Raw genomic sequence first — 21146 nt, forward strand, 5'->3', positions numbered from 1 at the left:
TCGCAAATACCCCCGACTTTTCCATTTTTTCAAGACTGTATCCATTAAACTCATTTCCCGCTCCCTGCCGCCCCCGGCAACCATCATTCTCCTTCCCGTCGTTGAATCTGATTAGGTGCCTCATTAAAAATAAATTTGAATTAGGCAAGAGCTTGGTGCGTAACATCTCCGCCTCTCCAGACCCACCCTCTGCTCCCCCTCATCTCTGTGCCTGAGAAAGTCGAATTTCACAAACTGCAGGGGCCAGTTCCCTCGCCAGGTCAGTGATGTGTGCTCCAGAGAGAAGGTGCCACCCTTCTCCGTAAGGCTGAGCTAATGAGACGTGACCCCCCGCCCCTGCCTCTGACGTCTGAACGTCTGGTCTCCTTCCCCCCCTCTACTTGCAATCATGTGCAGAGGTCACTGTTATTATGATCTTAGAGTTTGGAGTCCTCCAGTTCTTTCCAACATGGTCACACATACAGATGTAATTTTAGATTTTATTTATTTTTACATTTTGGGACTGGAGCGATAGCACAGTGAGTAGGGTGTTTGCCTTACATGCGGCCGACCCAGTTTCGATTCTTCTGTCCCTCTCGGAGAGCCCGGCAAGCTAGCCCGGCAAGCTACCAAGAGTGTCCCGCCTGCATGGCAGAGTCTGGCAAGCTACCCATGGCGTATTCGATATGCCAAAAACAGTAACAAGTCTCACAATGGAGACGTTATTGGTGCCCGCTCCAGCAAATTGATGAACAATGGGATGACAGTACTACAGTATATTTTGGTGTTTGGGCCACACCGGTGAGGCTGAAGGCTGACTCGTGGCTCTACACTCAGGAATCAACTCGTGGCAGGCTCAGGGGACCATATGGGGTGTGGAGAGTGAACCGGGTCAGCCTGGTAGGGTGTTTCTACCAGGACTGACCCCTAAGTGCAGAGCCAGGAGTGAGCCCTGAGCACTGCTGTGTGTGACTCTCCTCCTGCCGAAAACAATCCCAGTTTAGGCAAAGTAGATAGGATTTAAATATATGTGCACTTTTAAATTTTACTTTCTTATTGCTTTTTGGGTCACACCCGGTGATGCTCAGGGCTTACTCCTGGCTCATGTACTCAGGAATTACTCCTGGAGGTGCTCAGGGAACCATATGGGATGTGGGAATCGAACCCGGGACGGCTGCATGCAAGGCAAACGCCCTACCCTCTGTGCTATCGCTCCAGCCCTTATATGTGCACTTATTAAGGAGTCACAGTCAGCAGTGCAGGTAAGGGGGCGGGTACTCTGATTACTCCTGGGGCTCACCTGTCAGCTCAGTGCTCAGTGCTCAGGCCTGGTCAGGGGCGAGGGTGGTGGTGCACGGGGTGTGTGGTATGGATCTCAGCCGTCACACATGCAAGGCCTGTGTGCCGAGCTGTCTCCCTGGCCCAGCGTAGACAGGATTCTTACACGTGCTGTTTACACCCTCACGGTTGATTTTGTGTGCGTGCTTAGGAAGTCGGTTCACCAAAGAACTGGGGTCTACACAGGTGGAAGTGTCTTCAGTGGGAGGATTTTGTTACTCTTCTCTCAGACTGGGCGCTCGGTACTGTGCACACAGTTGGCTGCATTTGACACAGTGTTGGCATGTCCTTGGGATTCGGATTATGGCACTTAAGAAAGTTGGGATGGGTGATGGGGGAGATAAAGCTAGATAGTTCGTGAGGCTACCAGGGGCAACAGATTAAACAGCAGTTCCCTTCATGAGGGTCGTTGTGGGAAAGGAGAGAGATTTCCAGTTAGGCATCAGAACCAATCGAGCACGTTGTATTTTCAATTGAGTATCAGTTGAGAACAGATCTATTTCCAGATAGGCATCAGAACCAATTGACCCGGAGCAAGGGAGCAAGAAGGACCAAAGTGAACCTCAGTAAGATGCTTGCCAATGGGGCTCTTGACACTTGCAAGCCAGATACCTCAGTGCCAGAGTTGTTAGGTTAGTGTGGAGTCTGTCCACACTGGCCGCTTAGTAACCACGTGAATCCTGACGAGTGGAGAGCCCATGGCAAGATGGACTCAGGGCCATCTTTGGCCACGTCAGTGGCCCCTTCTCGCCCTGGGAAAAGGTAGGTATGTTCAGCATCTGGGGACGGTGAGTGCATGAGTGTGTAAACACACGAAAAAGGAGAGGGGGCCACGCAGGGCACACCGCACTGCGGGCACTGGGCAGCGGCGCTCTGTCTCTCCCGCCGCCTGCATTTGGTAGTCTCCAGCCGCTTCCCCCACCCTGGGGAGGTTGATGGCGATGATGAGGCAGGCGAAGGAAGGAAGGAACGGAGCCAGGCTGGTTGGTCTCAGTTGCAGTTTATTCCATTCCCATCTCCATTCTCTGATTCTCCTCCTGCTTCTTCCTCCCCCATGCTACTTCATTCTCCTTCTCCGGGTCTGGATCTCAATCTCGCTTCTCCAGATCTGGCTCTCGGACTCGCCAGCCCCCAGCCCACTCTTACAGCCTAGTTAAATCCCCAAGCATGAGGGGTTGGGGCTTACACATAGGTGTGGTCACCATCAATAGGGGTAAAGTTCTTTCCCTCAGGGGATGCTGCTTCTAGGACAGATACTCTTTCAGCAGGACACCTACCCAAGATCAGAATCCCATGGGTGTGTTTCTTCTCTCCTTGTCCAACTAACATATAAGTAACCATAACATTAATCATTTTGTATGGACATAGGAAGAAATGCATTAAGCTTATAGAATTGCTTTCCTGGGGTCACCTCAATCTCAGACTACAGTGCTTAGGCCAGATTAGTCTTTTCTATCCTTAGCAGGGTCCTAGTCTCATCATTGCTTTTAGATCATGACATGACATGTCCATGACCAAGCTCTTAACATATAGTTAAGCATTAGGCACTTTGGCCAGGCCCATCTCAATGCCAGGGTAGCACATAACTCACCGCTTGCCCTGGGTCCATCCCGTCCCTCACCGGGATCCTGTTTTTGGGGGTGCTGGGAAGTAAGGGCAGCTGAGGCTTCAGTTGAGAAAGCAGGTGCCCAGGAGTGAATAATGTTCGAAGCCAATTAAATCCCATGTTACCAAAGCATATTAACAACTGTCTTTCTTTGTCCATACAAAAAGGACATTGTTTTAAAGTAAACTATTAAAAAGACACGAGGAGAGGAGCAAGGCAATATTAACTTACAATACAAGTTCATTGTCCTAGAAAGGTCTGACCTTACAAATTAACAGAGTCTGATTAGGGGAAAAGCTGATTAACTGGTTGGGGAAGGGAGCATAGAAGTGATTATGGATAGACAAAGGAATGGGAGTGACTCGGGAGCACCTGGATGGGCGTGACTGCTACACCTAAGCTCCTAGTGGTAAGGGGAGCAGGACATACCAATGTAGCCGAGAATAGTTTAGAGATTATTACCAGATAAAACTAAAGTCTTTGTAGCAAGGGAGAAAGGACAAACCAATGATATCCTACACATGAGTGTAATCTATTGCTCTTGCTGTTTTGCTGCATTTAGAGGCTAAGGCATGTGGCACCGGAGCGCCGTCCATCCGTCTTTCCACTTCCTCTTACCCTCACCAGCCTCTTTCCAGGGCGGTGCCGGTTCCTTTCTTGGAGTCAGAAACACACTGTCGGTTCGGAGAGCTGCCACTAGGTGCCACCCTTGCTCTGCGCAAACTTCCTGGCACGGCAGCCAGGAGGTGGCCAGATGTGCCCTGCCCCGGGGAGGGTGGTAGGGGGTGTTCTCTGCACCACTCCTGCGGCCGTGCCCACTCTGGGGTGCTCTCGGCTCTCTGCGGCATGTCTTCGCCCGGAACACGCCTCGCGATGGGCACAGAAGTGAATCCTGAGGGCAGCGTGGGTGCTGGCGGAGGCCGGGGCCTCTGACTAGGTATCAGCTTGCAGGCCATTGATTGGGCAACTTGGTGGGGACCGAGTGCGGGGTCAGGGGCCACTCTGCAGTCCTCCTGGATACAGCCACCTCCCGACTGGACACAGTGCCCAGCTATGGGCAAGTAGGAGCTGCTCTTGGTTTGTGTCTTGGGAATGATGTTCCCAGCCGTGGCCTGGGGATGCCACTGGCATTGCAGTTCCCAGACTCGGTTGCAGTTCCAGGCACGGTGGGGACAGGCACAAAACGGAAGCTTTTTGGACCCTTGACACTAGGTGTCCTCAGACGCAGGCGCAGGTTAAGTGTAGCCGCCTTGCTCTGCGGGGAGCTTCCTTTCCTGCTCAGCTGGGCCTGCAAGTCCGCCGCGGAGAGTGTGGCCACCGGGACCTGAAGAGGGTGTCCGTCGGGGTGTCCCCGGGGCCCTGAGCAGGCGGGGGAGCCAGTGGCCGAGCCCCTGCTGGGAGGGGCTCCCTTTGGGAATGCCTCCCACCCCGGGGTGGGCCAGCTGTGGCCGCACTGCCCAGGGTGGGGTTAAACAAGCCCTCAGCCCCCGTGACTGGTGACGTCTGTGTGAACTCTGCAGGGTCTCCTGGGTGTCGCGCGGGTGGGCTGCACCAGGCCGAGCCTGGCGGGCAGAGGCCAGACTGCAGCCCCCGTGGGGTGTGTCTCACTTGGGGCTGGCCGTTCCCTGTGTCTGTTCTGATGTTGAGAGTGCTGGCAGGAAGCCCCAAGTGCAGCCTCCTCCTCTGCGTTCAGTTCCAGGCTGGAGTTTTCTGAGGCGCCAGCGTGCTGGGCTGCTGGTCCCGCTTCTCTTCCAGCCTCTGCTTCTCCCGTCCCCTCCCCGCAGGGAAGTGCTCCTGAGCTCTGGCTGAGCTGGCAGTCATCCCACCCCCTCCCCTCCCCCCCCTCAGCCTTGGCGACCCCCTGAAGTGATGCTGTTCTCTCCAGAGGCTTTTCTCCGAGAGACCCAGGGTGAGGGGCTTGCGTCTCCTGCCCAGTCTCCTCGCCCTCTTCCTCCGTAAGCAGATGGGAGATGGGTGCATCTTTCTGATGCCTCCACCTCCTCGCCATTAGGAGAGGGCCAGCAATTTCTCTTGTCTTCATACTGTCACCTAATGTCAATGTGCCCTGTCCAGTTTTCTTGTGCTTATTGCTTGTATGATTTATATTTTCCTGCCCTTTTAATTTGAATCCTTGTGTTTGGATTTTGAAGTGGTTTTATTTACATAATGTGTGTATATACATACAAATATATACATATACATATTTATGTGTGTGTATATATATATACATATATATACAAAGAACCCCCAATATGCCATTGGGCTACACTAGCATGCAACAGGGGCGAATGGAGATGTTACTGTCACCCACTCGAGCAAATCGATGAACAACGGGAGTGACAGTGATACAGTGATACGTATTTGTATTATTCTTTCTTTTGCCTTTCCCATCCCTCTGTTGATGTTGTGACTGCATTGGCCAGAGGCCACCCCCCGCTTGCTGGGGGGGCTCGCACACTTGGTTGTGGTGCTTGGAGGGGGTCACACTCCTTCAGTGGGGTGCTCGAGCAGTGGATGGTGGAATTGCTTCCCAGAGGTGTTTGTGATGCTCACACACGTTTCGCCAGCAGCTGCACTCCAGGCATCCGCGCCCTTTTGGCTGTGCTCGCTGGGCTTGCAGCCCCAGACGCAGCTGGCCAAGATCACGGGCAGCTCCGGGGCTGCCCAGGCTGACATCAGCGTGTGAGGCTGTGCTGGGCTTGAACCCATGGCTTCAAGCTCACACGGCAAGGGCTTGAGCCACCGAGCCATCTCCCAACTCCCTTCTAAGTGGTTTCTTTTCATTTTTTCATTTTAATTTTAATATTTTTCCTTTTTGGGTCACACCCAGCGATGTTCAGGGGTTAGTCCTGGCTCTACGCTCAGGAATTACTCCTGGTAGTGCTCAGGGGACCATATGGGATGCGGGGATTGAACCTACATTGGCCGCGTGCAAGGCAAATGTCCTCCCTGCTATACTATTGCTCCAGCCCTTTAATTCTTTTTTCTAAGTGTGTTTTTTTTTTCTTTTTGGATATTTGGGTCATACCTGGCAATGCTCAGGGGTTACTCCTGGCTCTTCACTCAGGAATTACTCCTGGCAGTGCTGAGAGGATGATAAGGAATGCCGGGGATTGAACCCAGGTTGGCTGTGTGCAAGGCAAATGCCCTCTTCGCTGAGATATTGCTCCAGCCCTCAAAGTGTTTTTTCTTATAGGCAGTAGCATTTAACTTTTTTTTTTTTTTTTTTTTTTTTTTTTGCTTTTTGGGTCACACCCAGCGATACTCAGGGGTTACTCCTGGCTTTGCACTCAGGAATTACTCCTGGCAGTGCTTGGGGGACCATATGGGATGCCGGGGATCGAACCCGGGTGGGCCGCGTGCAAGGCAAATGCCCTACCCGCTGTGCTATCGCTCCGGCCCCGCATTTAACTTCTTTAAAGCACAAAAATGTGTTCTATTTTTCATTTTATGACTAGCTCCCTTTTGATGTTTGGGCTCCTTGCATTTAACGTTGTTATCATTGTGACTGATTAATAATCACATTTATCATTCTGCTATTTTCTCTGTTCTTTGTTTCACCTTTTTTCCCCTCTATGTATTTTGGCTTGAGTATTTTTAAAATCCCACCCTATCTTTGCTATGTGTTGTTTTGCTTCACTTTTCAGGTCCCTTCCTTGTTTTATTTCTTGAGTACTGGCTCTAGATTCACGATCCAGGCTTGGCTTTGCTGTATTCTCCAGTGACTCTCCTGATTATCAACAAGGACCCTGGCTGGTTGGCACATAACTGCTGTGTAAGCTCCAGGGGTCCCGGGGACTTAAATGCTCTCTAATCTCAGCTCACTGATTCTTGGTTGCTTTGACCTTCTTGAATTTCATTCTATGCAAGACCGTCTTGGTATTCAGTAAGACTCAAGGGAACTTGGGCAGATATTTTTTTCCCCCCTCTGAGCTGATTTTCTACCTGTCTCTCTCCTCACCAAAGCCCTGATTTCTCCCAACTCCATCTGAACTGGGGTTTCCTCTCCCTGATCCTAGGTCTGGAATGCGTCTTCAAGAGGAAAGGAAGGACTCAAGCAGACCCCGATTTCTCTTCCTTGCTTTGTCCAATTCACCTGTCCTTCCTCCCCCTCCTCCTCTTCTACTTCTTCCTTCTCTTCCTCCTCCTCCTCCACCTCCTCCTCCTCCTCCTCCTCCTCCTCCTCCTCCTCCTCCTCCTCCTCCTCCTGCTTCTGCTTCTTGGGGCTGACTCTGTGCTCAGAGATCACTCCTGGAATTGCTCAGGGGACCACAGGGGGGTGCCATGCAATGCAGGCATCCTATCCACCGTCTGATCTCTCAGGCCACTGTCCACTTTTCTAATTACTGATTATGGGAAAGTAAATCTGCTCTATGTCTATTCCAGGTTAGAAGATGAAAACTCATTTCACTTTTGATTATCAATCATTTTTATGTGGCTACATCACCTTTATTAGAGTAATTGAAATGTATGTAAATAATCTACATTCATAATTGGGCGCCTTGAAATACAAATTGAAATAAAAAATTAACCATAATTCATTTTTAGCCTATACTTCTCCCTTGCAGATTGAATTTTTTCTGGGGGTAAGGGACTTGCCCAAGGGGCCATACCCAGGACTTATTCTTGGTGCTGTGCTCAGGGATCACTCCCGGCAGTACTGAGAGACCATATGCAGAACCTGGGTCAGCTGCAGGCGAGGCAAGTGCCTTATCCACTGTACGATCACTCCAGCCCCTGCATATGAATCTTTAAATGCAAAAGTAAAGCCGGGCAGTTTTCCCTCCACAATGATTGACGGTCCCCAGGAATGCGGGAGAAATGGTGCCATTGTTCATCTGCGTTATGACATCCCAGGGATTTCACAGGCCCCTCTACTGCCTTTCAGAAACGGTTGCAAGACTTTGGACTTGAGTCATGTTGTGTGTAAAGGAAATCATAGTTTTCCTTTGGTTTTTCTTGTGTTTTTTTCTGGGGGGGAGGGGTTCCGGGGATAGAACTCGGGCTTTGTTTGAAGCAAGTGCTTTCCCACTGAGCTGTATTTGCCATTCCACAAATGTCAAAGTTTACCAGAGGAATTATTTTCTTGAAGCAAGAGAGGAGGGTGGGGTGGTGGTGAAGGAGAGAAAAAACCTTATGAGGAACCCAAGGGACTTGTCATCAGATACATTGTTTGGGGCAAAAACAAAGAGCTTGTTCATGAATTGTCAGGTTTCCAGAAATTTGGTTAAATCTGGACTACTTACTATTTGCATCTCTCATTTTTTTTCTTGCTTTTTGGGTCACACCCAGCAATCCTCAGGGGTTGCTCCCAGCTCTGTGCTCAGGAATTACCTCTGGCGGTGCTTGGGGGATCATATGGGATGCCGGGATTGAACCTGGGTCGGCTGTGTACAAGGCAACTGCCCTCCCCGCTGTACTATAGCTCCAGCCACGCTATTTACATCTTTTAAAGCCAAAATGGAAACAAATAGGACACTCTGTTAAATAGGCGTATAAACTAAGATGCTGTCATCTTTAGCCTGGACTTCTTTTCAGTGGCCCTTGACTGCCCAGACCTTTTCTGGGAGAGAAACAGCATGTGAGAAAAGCCGTGGCAGGAGAGGAGTGACCACGCGGGGTCTGCACCAGTCTGTGGCCTTTAGAGAATCACTCACCCCCTCCCGGCTCCATTTCCCACAAACAGACATGAAGGGCTACTCCCAGAGCAAATGTGCAAGTTAAATAAAGGGTTGTGGGTGTGTGACCAGCATCCCAGGTTCCTGTGAACTGGTCCCCGGAGATGTGATGAAACCAGCTTTAAGGCAAGTGCCAGATTAAGTCTTGCTAGTAAGGGAAAGCTGATGGCCAAAAGCATCAGAACTGGTTTGTCACAGGACTGAGCTTACCTGGGTGGGGAGTGACTGACTGGGCAGGGGGTGGGGGCACCTTGTGACACTGGGGCGGGGGACAGTGGTTCATAGGCAGATGGTGTGGCGCTGGAATGATGTAGGCATGAAAAGTATAATTAACAGTGTTTTAAATTTACGTACCTCAATAAAAGTGGTTTTTAAAAAATGGTTAAGTCTTCTAACCCTGTGAAGAGAGAGTTACCCCGACTGCCCTAACAAATCATGAGGAAAACAGCCTCTACTGCATCATCTTATTCTGCTTAGTGGCCATTATTTCTTCCTTACTGGATAGAAATAGGGCTTGAAACGAAGAAAAGGAAAAGAGAAACAGCCATCATTTGCTTTTAGCCCATGCTGCTCCCGTCCAGGCTGGAGCGAAGTGCATTAGAATCTTTTATTTACTCATTTTTTCAGGGGTGGGGTGGGAGGTGTACATCTTCCCCTCCATCTCCATCTTTATTTATTTTTCAGCTAGGGCCTGCCTTTAAACAATAAAATTGCTATTTTCCCCCGTACAATGTAAATTCTAGGTGGGACCACCTTGGATTTTATACTTAGAAGTATGCTCTGCCTTCATATTCTCTCTGCCTCTGTCTCTGTCTCTGTGTCTGTCTGTCTGTCTCTCTCTATCTCTCTCTCTCTCATATAATATAAACCTTCTCTGAGTTTGCCCATTTCCTCAGGGGTCTGGTCGGGGAGCCATCTTGGTTCCTTCCTCCTCAGCCTCCACCTGTTCTGGGGACGCGTTCTCTGGCGTGACTTCCATTGCTTCTGTGATCACGGTGACTGTGTCAGAGGGTCTCCTGAGTGGGGGCGACCCTCCTCTGGGAGAGCTGAAGGCCACCTCCAGACAGGCCTGAGCTGAGGGAAGAGCCGTGAGGCAGGAAACGGGCGGTGCTCCCTGGCCTCTCCCTGTGGGTGGCAGGCCTGAACAATGTGCATCTGTTCTATGAGGGAGTGTGTGTGTGGGGGTGTGTGTGGGGGGGGTCCTCCTGACACAGAGGGCTTTGGAAAGCCCGTGGGGTGCCTTGAGGGGCTTTGAGGGTTCGCTCTGAAGGCTTCTTGGGTTGAGAGTTGTCATGGTGATGTTCGGTTCCGGTTTTAGCCCTTTGGAAGGGGAGGCTGTTGGGTTATTGGGCCTCGATGGGCCTCCCAGGGACCCAGAGGAGAGCTGGTCAGCCAGCCATGACCACTTTCCCAGGTGCGGAAATTAGAAGCTGTGGCCTTTCCTTGGGACAGAGGCAGGCCATGTCCACGGTGGGGAAAATGAAGAGACCCTTGGGGCTGGAGCGATGGCACAGCGGGTAGGGCGTTTGCCTTGCACGAGGCCGGCCCGGGTTCGATTCCCAGCATCCCATATGGTCCCTTGAGCACCGCCAAGGGTAATGGGTAATTCCTGAGTGCAGAGTCAGGAGTAACCCCTGTGCATTGCCGGGTGTGACCCAAAAAGCAAAATAATAATAATAATAATAAAGAGACCCAAAGGGTCCTCAGGGGACTAGGTTGGGGACTAGGGACTAGGTGGCCCTCAGGTTTCTTTTGTTTCCAGGACAAATTAGGTGCAAAAGCCACATAAAAATGATCGATAATCAAAAGCAAATGAGAAAAGCGATCATAAAAGCCCCAAAGCTGGAGTTCAGTTTGGGCTTTCTTATTATCTGTGACATTCCGGACATGTGGGTGTCCTCCCGTAGCAGCAGCTGCGCGGGGCTGAGCGAGCACGCTTTCCTCCGCCCCTCCACTCCCCGCGCGGCCAGTGTTGATGTGGGTGGGGCTGAGGCAGGGTGGGGTTGTGACATTGGCGCGGCACCGGGATCACAAGCAGCAGGGCCGCCTCTGTCCCACTGAGCGTGTGGAACCGTGCAGGGCAGAGCTCCGGGCCGTGTGCGTCTGAAGCCAGTTCCCAACCACGAAGCCGCGCCTGGGCCCAGTTTCTTTTGTTTTTCTCTTCCCTTTACTACACCTGGGTTACCTTGGACATGATTCTTGCACCAGTTCGAGCATATAAATGGGGGGAAATTAGAGTCTCCCTCTGAGGGCCACTCCCACAGATACCTGATCAACAGAAAATTAAGGGGGGGGTGCTTGGAGGGCCACACCCAGCAGGGCTGAGTGCCTACTCCTGGCTCAGTACTCAGGGATCACTTCTGGCAGGGCTAGCAGGCCAATGGTTGAGCTGGGGGTAGGACCTGAGTCAGCCTTAAGGCACATGCCTTAAGCCTTGTGTTATCTCTTCCTTGTTTTATTGAATGAGATGCGTGATTACAAAGCTGTACATGGTCAGGTTTCAGTCATACAGTGTTCCAGCACTCATCCCTTCAACAGTGCACATTTCTCACCCCAGTGTCCCCAGTTTCCCTCCGGCCCCCTCCCCAGACTGCCTCAGACTGCCTCTAGAGGAGACGCTTTCCTCTCTCTCTCCCCCGCCCTCTCTCTTTCTCCCTCTCTCTTTCTCCCTCTCTCTCCCTCTCTTTTTCTCTTTCTCTCTCTCCCTCTCTCTTCCTTTCTCTCTGCCTCTCTCTTTCTCTCTCTCCCTCTCTCTTTCTCTCTCCCCCTCTTTTTCTCTCTCCCCCCCACCCTCTCTCTCTCTCTTCCTCTCTCTCCCTCTCTTTCTCTCTCTTTCTCTTCCTTTCTCTCTCTCCCTCTCTCTCTCTTTCTCTCTCTCCCTCTCTCTCTCTCCCCCCCTCACCCTCTCTTCCTCTCTCTCCTTTTAGGGACGATGCTTCGCAATACAGGTACCGATCACTTTACATTGATCACTTTACCTCTTTTCACCTTTCAGCACTTAGTTCTTTCCACAGCGATCATTTCCAAGGGAAAAAAAAATTTATTCCAATTTGAGAGTTTACCAAAAGGAACACAGAGATATTGAATGATTTGCATGGGGTCCCAGAGACAGAACTGAGCCTGATCTCTGAGGTCCCCAAAGTATGCAGGACTGCCTTGGGCCTGGCCATCTAAACCCAGGCCTTCAACCGTAGCCCCACGGCTGCCGGCAGGTGCCCTCCGAGGGCTCAGTTCCCTCATCTGCAGATGGGGACAGGGGCTCCCTCCAGGCGGGCCGTGTGGCCCCAGGCCTCATTGCACTGTGACATTCAACTTGAAATGAGCCTCCTGGGACCCAGGCTCTGGCCTGGGGCTGGTTCTTTTCTCTGGGCCCTGCAGGAAGGAGCCAGCGTTCCTGGCTCGAGAGGGCATCAGAGGAGCCCACGCTATTCCCCCATCTCACTGGGTTGCTCCCAGGGGCCCGTGCTGTGTGGGCAGGTGCCTGGGTGTGTGCCCAGGGGGCGCCGCAGGAACCCGGGAACCTTGTGTCCGCCCGTCAGTCTGTCTCCGCGTGGCTGGAGTTCAGGGAGAGCCTCTTTATATTCAACTGGCGACTGACACCCAAAACTGACTTATATCCATGGTAACTGTCACCCAGGGGAACGCCGAGAAACAAGAGCCTTTTCTTCCCAACGACAGCAGACAGAGCCCGCCGGCCTGTTTCTCCCTGCTGCCAGGCCCGGACGGTCCCGTCAGAGGGGACGTATGCATCCGCTCCGCTCCCTCCTGGGCAGGCCTGGCGGTGGCCGGGAAGCCAGACTGAGACTCCGAGCCCTCTTTCATGCCCCCGGAGCCGGCTCCCCAGGTAACGGGTGGGGGAGTGTTTGTCTCTCTCCCCTAGAGGGGTTGAGATGGTTGGGGGGGGGGGGGTCTCGCATGTGCAAAGGTTTGGGCAGGGGCCGGGGAGGGGAGAGCCAGCAACTTTCTGATGTTGGAGAGATGCTCTTGCTCCCCGGCCCCTAGGCCTGCTTATAGATATATTTTTGAGTCCCCCCACCCCCCAATCTCTTGGAAAGCTTTTCTTCCGCTCTTGCTTCTGATGACTTTTCTAGAAGGGAGACAATGATTAGTGTTGGTATCCGGGACCGGCTGGAGAGACAAATACACAACCTGACTCATGGGGCACTTGGAGCTCGGGTTTTCTCCGTCTTCCCAAGAAGGAAAATATAATTTGAATAGGGGATGGAGTGATAGTACAGTGGGTAGGGCGTTTGCCTTGCATGTAGGCGACTTGGGTTTGATCCCTGGCATCCCAGATGGTGCCCTGAGCACTGCCAGGAGTAATTCCTGAGTGCAGAGCCAGGAGTAACCCCTGAGCATCACCGGTGTGACCCCAAAAACCAAATACATATATGTATATATATAATTTGAATAAAATGATGTGATACTTTGTGTTTCTGAAATAGTTTGGACCATGTGTGCATGCATGTATGTGTGATACTGTGACTGTGATACAGTGCTTTTCAAACTTTCCTAGATTTTTTTTGTTTTTTTACATTCTCGTTTGTTCCATGAGACATGGCTGGGGCAATGTGTGGACCAGAGATTCCCACGGGCCCTAGGAAGGTTTGGCGAATCGTGTGATTCCAGAGTGCAGCTGGGACAAAGCACACCCAGCTGAGGCTGGGGCCTGTGTCCCCCTCCCTGCGTCTTCTGACAGCCACTGATGACTGAAAGAGACTGGGAGGGGGAGACTGGAGCGGGGTGGGGGGCGGCTGGAGCCTATTATGAATCCTGAACGGTCTCTGTGTGGCTCCTCAGGCGTCCCCAAGGACGGGATGGGGAGCCCGCCACCTCCTGGGGCATGTGCGAGACTGTGAGGAGGTTTGTCCTCCTGTCCTCTGGACCCACGAGGCTGAGTCTCGCCCACGGGGCTTGTTATTCCTTCGGTGGCTTGAGGTGGCTTGAAGGAGTTCTGCGTCTCCCTCTGAGCCTCTTCCTGGTGTCTTCATTGCTGCTTAGGATACCCGCTCTAGTGGGTAGGGCGTTTGCCTTGCACGCGGCCGACCCGGGTTCGATCCCCAGCATCCCATATGGTCCCCCAAGCACCGCCAGGAGTAATTCCTGAGTGCAAAGCCAGGAGGAACCCCTGAGCATCGCTGGGTGTGACCCAAAAAGCAAATAAATAAATAATAAATGAAGCCATCACGTTAACAACCTTGCCGTCGTGCGCTGAGAAGATCTGAACAGAAGGAACGTTTTCCTCTGGAACCCAGAGCCCGATTCCTCCCTTTGTTTCAGAGAGGTCGGGTGTGCCCTCACCTGCTCTCTCTCTCCTCAGGGCGCCAACTGCTGTTAGACAGAGTCTGATTAGCCTGTCTTCCACACGCCGGTCCGCACCAAGCATGTGAGTTGTGGTCGAATGGATCAATTAGATATTGTCTTAGCCAGGAGAACTTGGGGACAATTTTTTTAAATTTATTTTTTTATTGAATCACCATGTTGAAAGTTACAAAGCTTTAAGGCTTAAGTCTCAGTTACATAATGCTCGAACACCCATCCCTCCACCAGTGCTTGTATTCTACCACCAAGAACCACAGTAAACCTCCCACCGCACCCTGCCCTGCCCCCCGTCCCCCACCCCATCTGTGTAGTTGATAAGTTACACTTTACTTTCTCTTTACCTTGATTACATACAACAACAACAACAAAAACCCTCACTATTATTGTTTGGAGTTTCCCCCCCAGAGTCGGACCTGCTGGAAAGGAAGCATTCGATAATTTGTTTTCCACTGCTGCGATTGAGGAGATATGAGGCAAAAGACCTCAAGATGGCTCTAGGGCGAATCAGAGTCCTAGGGGACAATTTTTGTTTTAATTGTTCTCAGCACAGGGTCTTTGTTGGGATAAAAGTCTCCGTGCCCCGTGCCCAGGTTGCCTTGTTGCTTAGGAAGCTGTCAACTTACTGTAAAAGACACCCCCCTTCAAAATATCTTAAATGACAAAGGATAAGAGTTGGCTTTCAACAATAGGGCTCAAGAGTTGATTAACCCTGCATTGTAGCACTGTCATCCCGTTGTTCATTGATTTGCTCGAGCAGGCACCAGTAACGTCTCCATTGTGAGACTTGTTGTTACTGTTTTTGGCATATCAAATATGCCACCAGTAGCTTGCCAGGCTTTGCCGTGCGGGCGGGATACTCTTGGTAGCTTGCCAGGCTCTCTGAGAGGGACGGAGGAATCGAATCCGGGTCAGCCACGTACAAGGCAAACGCCCTACCCGCTATGCTATAGCTCCAGCCCTGGAATGTCTGTCACTAAACTAATGACTTTAATAAAGTTATTTTAAAAAAACCTGTGAAGTATGAGAGAGCACTAGAAACCTGTCCTTAGGATGTTCCTATGTGTATTTTACGGCTCTTTTATTGCTGATTACAGATTTAAAACTATGAAAATGCTTTTCCTGGCAATTTGCAAAGTGATTCTTCACTTACATTCCCAATAAAAGTGGAAGGACAATACAAAGGATGAGAAATGCACAGGAAAACAGACTCAAAACACAGTGTTCTGGCCTCAAAATACCTCAAATATGCTTTTTGATGGTGTCCAATTCTGTAAAATGTCCCTGGAACTTTCAAGCCATTGAAGGTTTGTTCACTTGTAGATGTGGGCCCAGTTAAGGACAATAGCCTATTATATTCCTCCGTCTTGCTTCTAGTTCCTTCTTCCTTCTTCATTCCTGGTGCTTCATGTTTTCTTTTGTGGCTTTCTTTCTTGGAGATGGATGTCCCTTGGTCATTATTTTAGGATAGGCCTGATGGTGACACTTTCTCTTGAATTACTTAATCTAAAGATATCTTGCCTTTCTGTTAAATTTTGAAGAAAGTGTTTGCTGAGGACAGCCTTTCCTCCCAAGATCTTTTTTCAGTTTTTATTTTTCTAAACTTTAACTATAATATACCTTTATGTGGATTCCTTTATTTAGGATTTTTTTAAATCTTCTCAAATCTGTTGAGTAATGTCATATTAAATTCAGGGAGTTTTCAGCTATTATTTCTTTAAATATTTTTTTTTAGTCCTCTCTGCTCCATTTGTAGATATTAGATTTTTTGTTGTAGTTGTACATGTCTTTGAGGCTTTGTTTATTATTTTTAGTGCATATTATCTTTGGTTTTTACACGGAGTAATTTTTATGGCTCTGTCTTCAAGATTGTGGATTATTTCCTCTGCTACATTCATATTTGCATTGAATTATTTACTTCTATTTTTCAGTTTTCAGCTCTAAAATTTCCAGTTGGTTTTCTTTATGTTTCTTCTCTTTTGGGGTGGTGATGGTGGTGGTGGTGGTTTGTTATTGCTATTTCAAGCAAGTGCTATCGAGGCATTTTATCATGGATATGTAAAAATCCCCGCGAGGCAATTCCAATGTCTATGGCACCCAGCATTGCATCATATGATAATTTTTTATTTAACTTGAGATGCTCCTTCTTGGTAGAATGAATGATCTTTCACTCCTGGACATCTGGGGATTATTGCAAGACTCTAGATCCTATTTAGTCTTTTTCACAAGAAGTGACTCTTCAGGTGTCACTTATCCCAGGGGGGATGATGGTTACACAGGGCTCTACCTCTCAGCAGAAGCCGACCTAGCCCCAGCTGCTCTGCGTGGCCTTGTAGCTGAAGTTCGATGGCTGAAGTCTCACTCCCCACTGGATATTGCTGGGTGGGGCCTTTAAAACAAGACTCAACCACATAAAGACAGAAACGTGCACATACCTTAAGTATGTTCATCACAGGTTTGATGGGCTTTCATAAATTGGACATGTGGGAGCATATATTTTCTTGGTTTTTTGGGGTATGTGTTTTTTATGAAAATGTCATTTTTTCCCTCCATTACTTCCCAGAATTATTCACTATTGACCCTTAGCTCTTAGTTATTTTTAATTCTTTCCCTCACTTTTCCTTCCATTTTTCTTCACATCTCTTTAAAATTTCATCAATTTATTTCACATATGACTTTAACTCCTCATTTCATCCATCCTCCATCTATTCATTCCTTCCTCCCTCCTTCCATCCATCCTTCATTGCTTCTTTCCTTCCCTTCCCACCACCCCTCCCTCCATCCCCTTTCTCTCCATCCATCCACCCATCCATCCACCCATCCATTAATCCATCCATCCACCCATCCACCCATCCACCCTTCCACCCATGTTGAAGGAACAGGCATTTTCCTCCTCCTTTCTCGCACCTGTGAGCATTAATCTGTTCCTTTCTCTGACACAAACTTTGTGTGTGGGAAGGAATAGGGGCACGTGGGCTAAGGATTCGGCTTCTCTTGGGAGAAGTCCCTGGAACCAGAGGAAACATAATTGGGGCTTTCCAGTAACTTCCCAGTAACTTGTTAGCTGGCCCAGAGGGGAATGCCAATCAGTGGGAGCTGTTGTGTGCTCTTGGCAGTGTCTGAACACCACCCCCCGTACCCCCAGCCTGCACCTCCCGGGTTCTCACCGGCCAGGCTCTGAGGGGACAGGAGACAGGAGTGTCTTATTTGGGGAGGGTGAGTCAGCCCTGGTGCCAGTCTAGAATGGGCGCTGGCTTGACACCTTGGTTTCATTTCTCAGTGTGGGAGCGTGTTGGGTGTGTGGAGGGCAGGGAAGCTTCCAGTCCTCCTCCGCCTGGAGTAGGACCCAGAACAGACGGCGCCAGAGAACAAGGGGACCTCGAGGTCACCTAGTCCCTGTTGCCCTTGCCCCAGAGATGACAGTTTGGAAGCCCAGGGAAGACAGGGCCCGTAGGAAGACCCACAGCAAGGCTTGGGACTGGAACCCACGTTCTTGTCTCTTTGTCCGGGTCATGTTGCTAGTCAGGACTCTATCCAGAGAGGGGGAGACTGAGGCAGAGATCAGGGGAGGCCCAGCCTGAGCATCTGGGCCCCCGGAGACCTTCCTGTAACTTAACCTCTGGCCACAGCTAGGGCACGCTGGCAGGGGTGGGAGCTGCCCCAGCTCCGCTTCCTGCCATGCCTGGGGCTCAGGCCTGCCGAGGGGGAAAGCAGACGAGATGGTGCGGAATGAGGATGTCACTTAACCATCTCTGTCCCTTCGTGTGGCCACCACGAGTACTGTCCACTCCGGAGCACAGTCCAGAGGCATCCTGAGACCTGAGCCTGGTCACGGCACATGTGCAACTTAGCCCTGCTGTGCAGAGGGGCTGGGGCTGGGAGCCCGCAACTCAATCCTGATATTGTTCTTGAAAGATGGGGGGACTGTGAGCCTGTGCATGTAGGTCCTCACGTGTCATGTGAGTGCCTGTGTATGTGTGCATGCATGAGAGCCATGTGTTGGTGTATGTGTCCATGTGTATCTGTATTTTCCCATGAGGGCATGTCCATCTGTCTCTGTATGTGAACACAGATGTCCATGTGCACACGTGTAGATCTGTCTCGTGTTTATGCCCATATGTTTATGTGCATGATACCCATGTGTATAAGTGTGAGGTGTGTATGGGGGGGCCCACGTGATCCAGGTGGGGTTCATGAGCTGGCACCTAGGCGTGGGTGAGGCTTTGTACAGGCACGTGCCCGGCCACTGCCTTTTCCTTTGCTCCCGGCCCTTTGGTGGACCCGTCTGCCCTCCCCACCCCACCCCCTCCAGCAAGCCCAACCCAAAGTTCAAGGGTCTTGGATTTCGGGGTTTCTTTAGGGAAGAAGACAAAGTGAAGTGAAGGTGGTATTGATTCTGGTTTTGTTTGAGGCCACACCAGAGCTTACTCCTGAGCTCTGTGCTCAGGGACCACTCCTGGAAAGGCTCAGGGACCCCATGGGGGTGCTGGGGTTGGACCCGGGTCAGCCGCAAGCACAAGCGCCCTCCCTCCCTCTGTCCTATCTCCCCTGACCCTGAGTCTAACGGTCAGTCCTCACAACTTCCTGGGGCACGGGGTCAAGTCCTCTCCTCCTGTCCTCATCCGGCTACTGGAGAAAGCCGAGGGCAGAGCCCCCCCACCCCCCCACTCCCCCACTCAGCTCCCTGTCCCAGGGGCTCGCTCCGCCGTCAGCCTTCCAGGAGCTCTGCCCGCTGTGGGCGCCTGGCCAGCAGCAGGCTGAGGCCACACCCCAGGGCCCCAGGCCCCGCCCCTCCCCTCCTGCAGGGGGCCCAGGCATGGGGCTGGAGCAGTGCCAGAGGGGCCCCAGCAGGGAAGGGAGCTGCCTCCCTGCCCCTGCACTGGGCGAGGGGGAGCCAGGTGCTGAGAGCTGGCCTCTGAGCCCAGGTCCCAGGGGGCTGATGGCCTGGTCTGAGGGGCCCCTGTGGGGGCAGAGCCGGCGCTGACCTTGTCACAGAAGTGCCAGAGTGTGTCCGAGCCACCTGCTTGCTCTCTTCCTGCCTGGGATGGGTGTGTGAGTGTGTGTGAATGTGGGTGTGAGTGTGTGTACGTGTGTGTTGTGTGTGTGAGTGTGTATGTGTGAGTGTGTGTGAGTATGTGTGAGTGTGTATTGTGTGTGAGTGTGTGAGTATGTGTGTGTGAGTGTGTGTTGTGTGTGACTGTGTGTGTGAATGTGTGACTGGGTGTGTGTGTGAGTGGGTGTATGTGAGTGTGTGTGTGGGTGAATGTGGGTGTGAGTGTGTGTGTATGAGTGTGTGTGTGAATGTGAGTGTGAGTGTGTTGTGTGTGTGAATGTGGGTGTGAGTGTGTGAGTGTGTGTGTATGTGTGTGTGAATGTGGGTGTGAGTGTGAGTATGTTGTGTGTGTGAATGTGGGTGTGAGTGTGTGAGTGTGTGTGAATGTGGGTGTGAGTGTGTGTGTTGTGTATGTGAGTGTGGGTCTGAGTGTGGTGTGAATGTGTGTAAGTGTGTGAATGTGGGTGTGAGTGTGTGTGAGTGTGGGTGTGTATGAGTGTGGGTGTGAGCGTGGGTGTGAGCGTGTGTGTGAATGTGTGTGTGAGTGTGTGTGTGTGTGTGTGTGTGTGTGTGTGTGTGTGTGTGTGTGTGGTGGCCCAGCTGTTCGTCCGCAGGGGCAGGGAGGGTGGAGCAGGGTGTCCTGGCCCGTCTGGCCTCCCCGAGCCCTGGAAGAGGGGCCAGCACTGCCCAGGCCTCCGTTTCCCCGTCCGTCAGCCTGGCTTCTTTCTAGGGGCCTCTTGGGCCCAGCACCCGCATGGGGACCCCTCTTCTCCCCCTGGCCGCCCTGCTCCCGGCCTCTGCTGTGGGGGTGCACGGGGCAGTGCCGGCTGGCAACGAGGGGGCCCGGGTTGAGCGGGCCGGTGGGCTCTGGCTTCTGGCGGGGCCCGAGCTCTCTGGGGGTTGTGCCGGGCCCAGGGGCTGGCCCTGTGGGTCAGTGAGGGGGGCTCCGTCCAGCGCCCGGGAGCAGGCAGCCCCTGGTCTTCCCAGCAGGACCTCCGAGAAGAGGGGAGATGTCCAGGAAAGTTCTGGAAGCCAGGCAGTGGTTCAAGCAGCACAGCCTGGCCTCGGGGGCCCAGAACAGTCGGCTGGGGGGACGGCGGGACTGAGGGGGGCGGGCGCTCAGGGACAGGGGGAGGGGCATCCACCTGAGGGGATTCTAGTGCTTTTGAGCAAGTGGCTCTGGGCTGTGCCCGGGGCTGTGCGGCCACTTAGAACCCTGGACCCCCCACGGTTGGAAGCGTCGGGCCTGGGTGCGGCTGGCATTAGAGGGGCAGGTCTGGCTCTAAGCAGAGCTCGGCTGGGCTCATGGTCCCCCAGGCCGTGGATGGAGCCCGGCCGGGCCTCCTGCTGCGCGGGGGTCTCTGGGGAAGCCTGCACGGGGCCACGGAACTGCAAGTCACAGGCACCCACTTAACCCCACAGCGAGCAACACAAGTCCCTCCTCCTCTTACGCCCATTTCACAGAGGAGAAAACAGAGGCTGTGGCAGGTTCCGCAGAGGGGCCCCCAGCGGGAGGAAGCCGACCCAGGACTCAAACCCTGTGCTGCCTGCAGCCAAGGGCCTGGGTGCGCCCACCCACTCGCTCACTGCCTCCCGCCTCCGGAATGGGTTATGGCCTGACCCAGTCAGGGGCCCGGGGGGCGGGGAGAACTGCAGGTAGTCGCCAACTGCGGCCTGCAAGCTCCCTCGCTGCGGTGCCCGCGTGGGGCCGGCTCTCCTGCTGCCTCTGGCAGTCAGGGCCCCGCAGGACGGGCCGGGGAGTCCCGGAGGCCTTGAGAGTCCCGGAGGCAACGGAGTCTCCAGGCTCCCCCACGCAGGGCGCGGGGCTCCTGCAAGGCGGTTGCTACGCAGCCTTGTTTATTCCAGGAGCGCCTGGCAGAGCGCAGGAGTGCCAGCCGCCGCCCGCACCTGCTGGACGGACGGACGGACGGGAGGCCCGCAGCCCCGGGCCGCTGGGCGGGCGCGGCCCTGACTCCCCCCCTCCCGGGACGCCCCACGGCACTGGCGGCGGAGAGAGCACGGAACCTGGAGTCCTCCACGGGCGGAGTCTGGCCTCCGGACGGAGAGGCGAGAGGTGACGGGCTGGGCAGGGCAGGAGGGAGGGTGGCCGGGGGCCTGCTCTGGGGGAGGGACAAGAGCGGGCGGCCCCTCCTCTCTGGCCTTCACGGGCAGT

The 21146-nt window shown here is 52.6% G+C and overlaps 1 protein-coding gene across 4 annotated transcripts in view; it reads left to right on the forward strand.

Annotated features, from left to right (window-relative positions):
- The first annotated feature begins 12219 nt into the window (after positions 1–12219).
- Positions 12220–21146, forward strand: part of TOGARAM2 (TOG array regulator of axonemal microtubules 2) — a 51885-nt gene continuing 42958 nt past the window's right edge. The window contains exons 1-2 of one of the 4 annotated variants that reach the window (XM_055121770.1): positions 12224–12445; positions 20840–21047. In XM_055121770.1, coding sequence (XP_054977745.1) covers positions 12422–12445; positions 20840–21047 — 232 coding nt within the window. In that variant the 5' untranslated portion in view covers positions 12224–12421. Of the gene's footprint in view, positions 12446–20839; positions 21048–21146 lie in introns of those variants that run through there. The other 3 variants (XM_055121773.1, XM_055121772.1, XM_055121771.1) reach the window with 3 other exon arrangements.

This window comes from Sorex araneus, chromosome X (assembly GCF_027595985.1).
Source record: "Sorex araneus isolate mSorAra2 chromosome X, mSorAra2.pri, whole genome shotgun sequence".
NCBI lineage: Eukaryota > Metazoa > Chordata > Mammalia > Eulipotyphla > Soricidae > Sorex > Sorex araneus.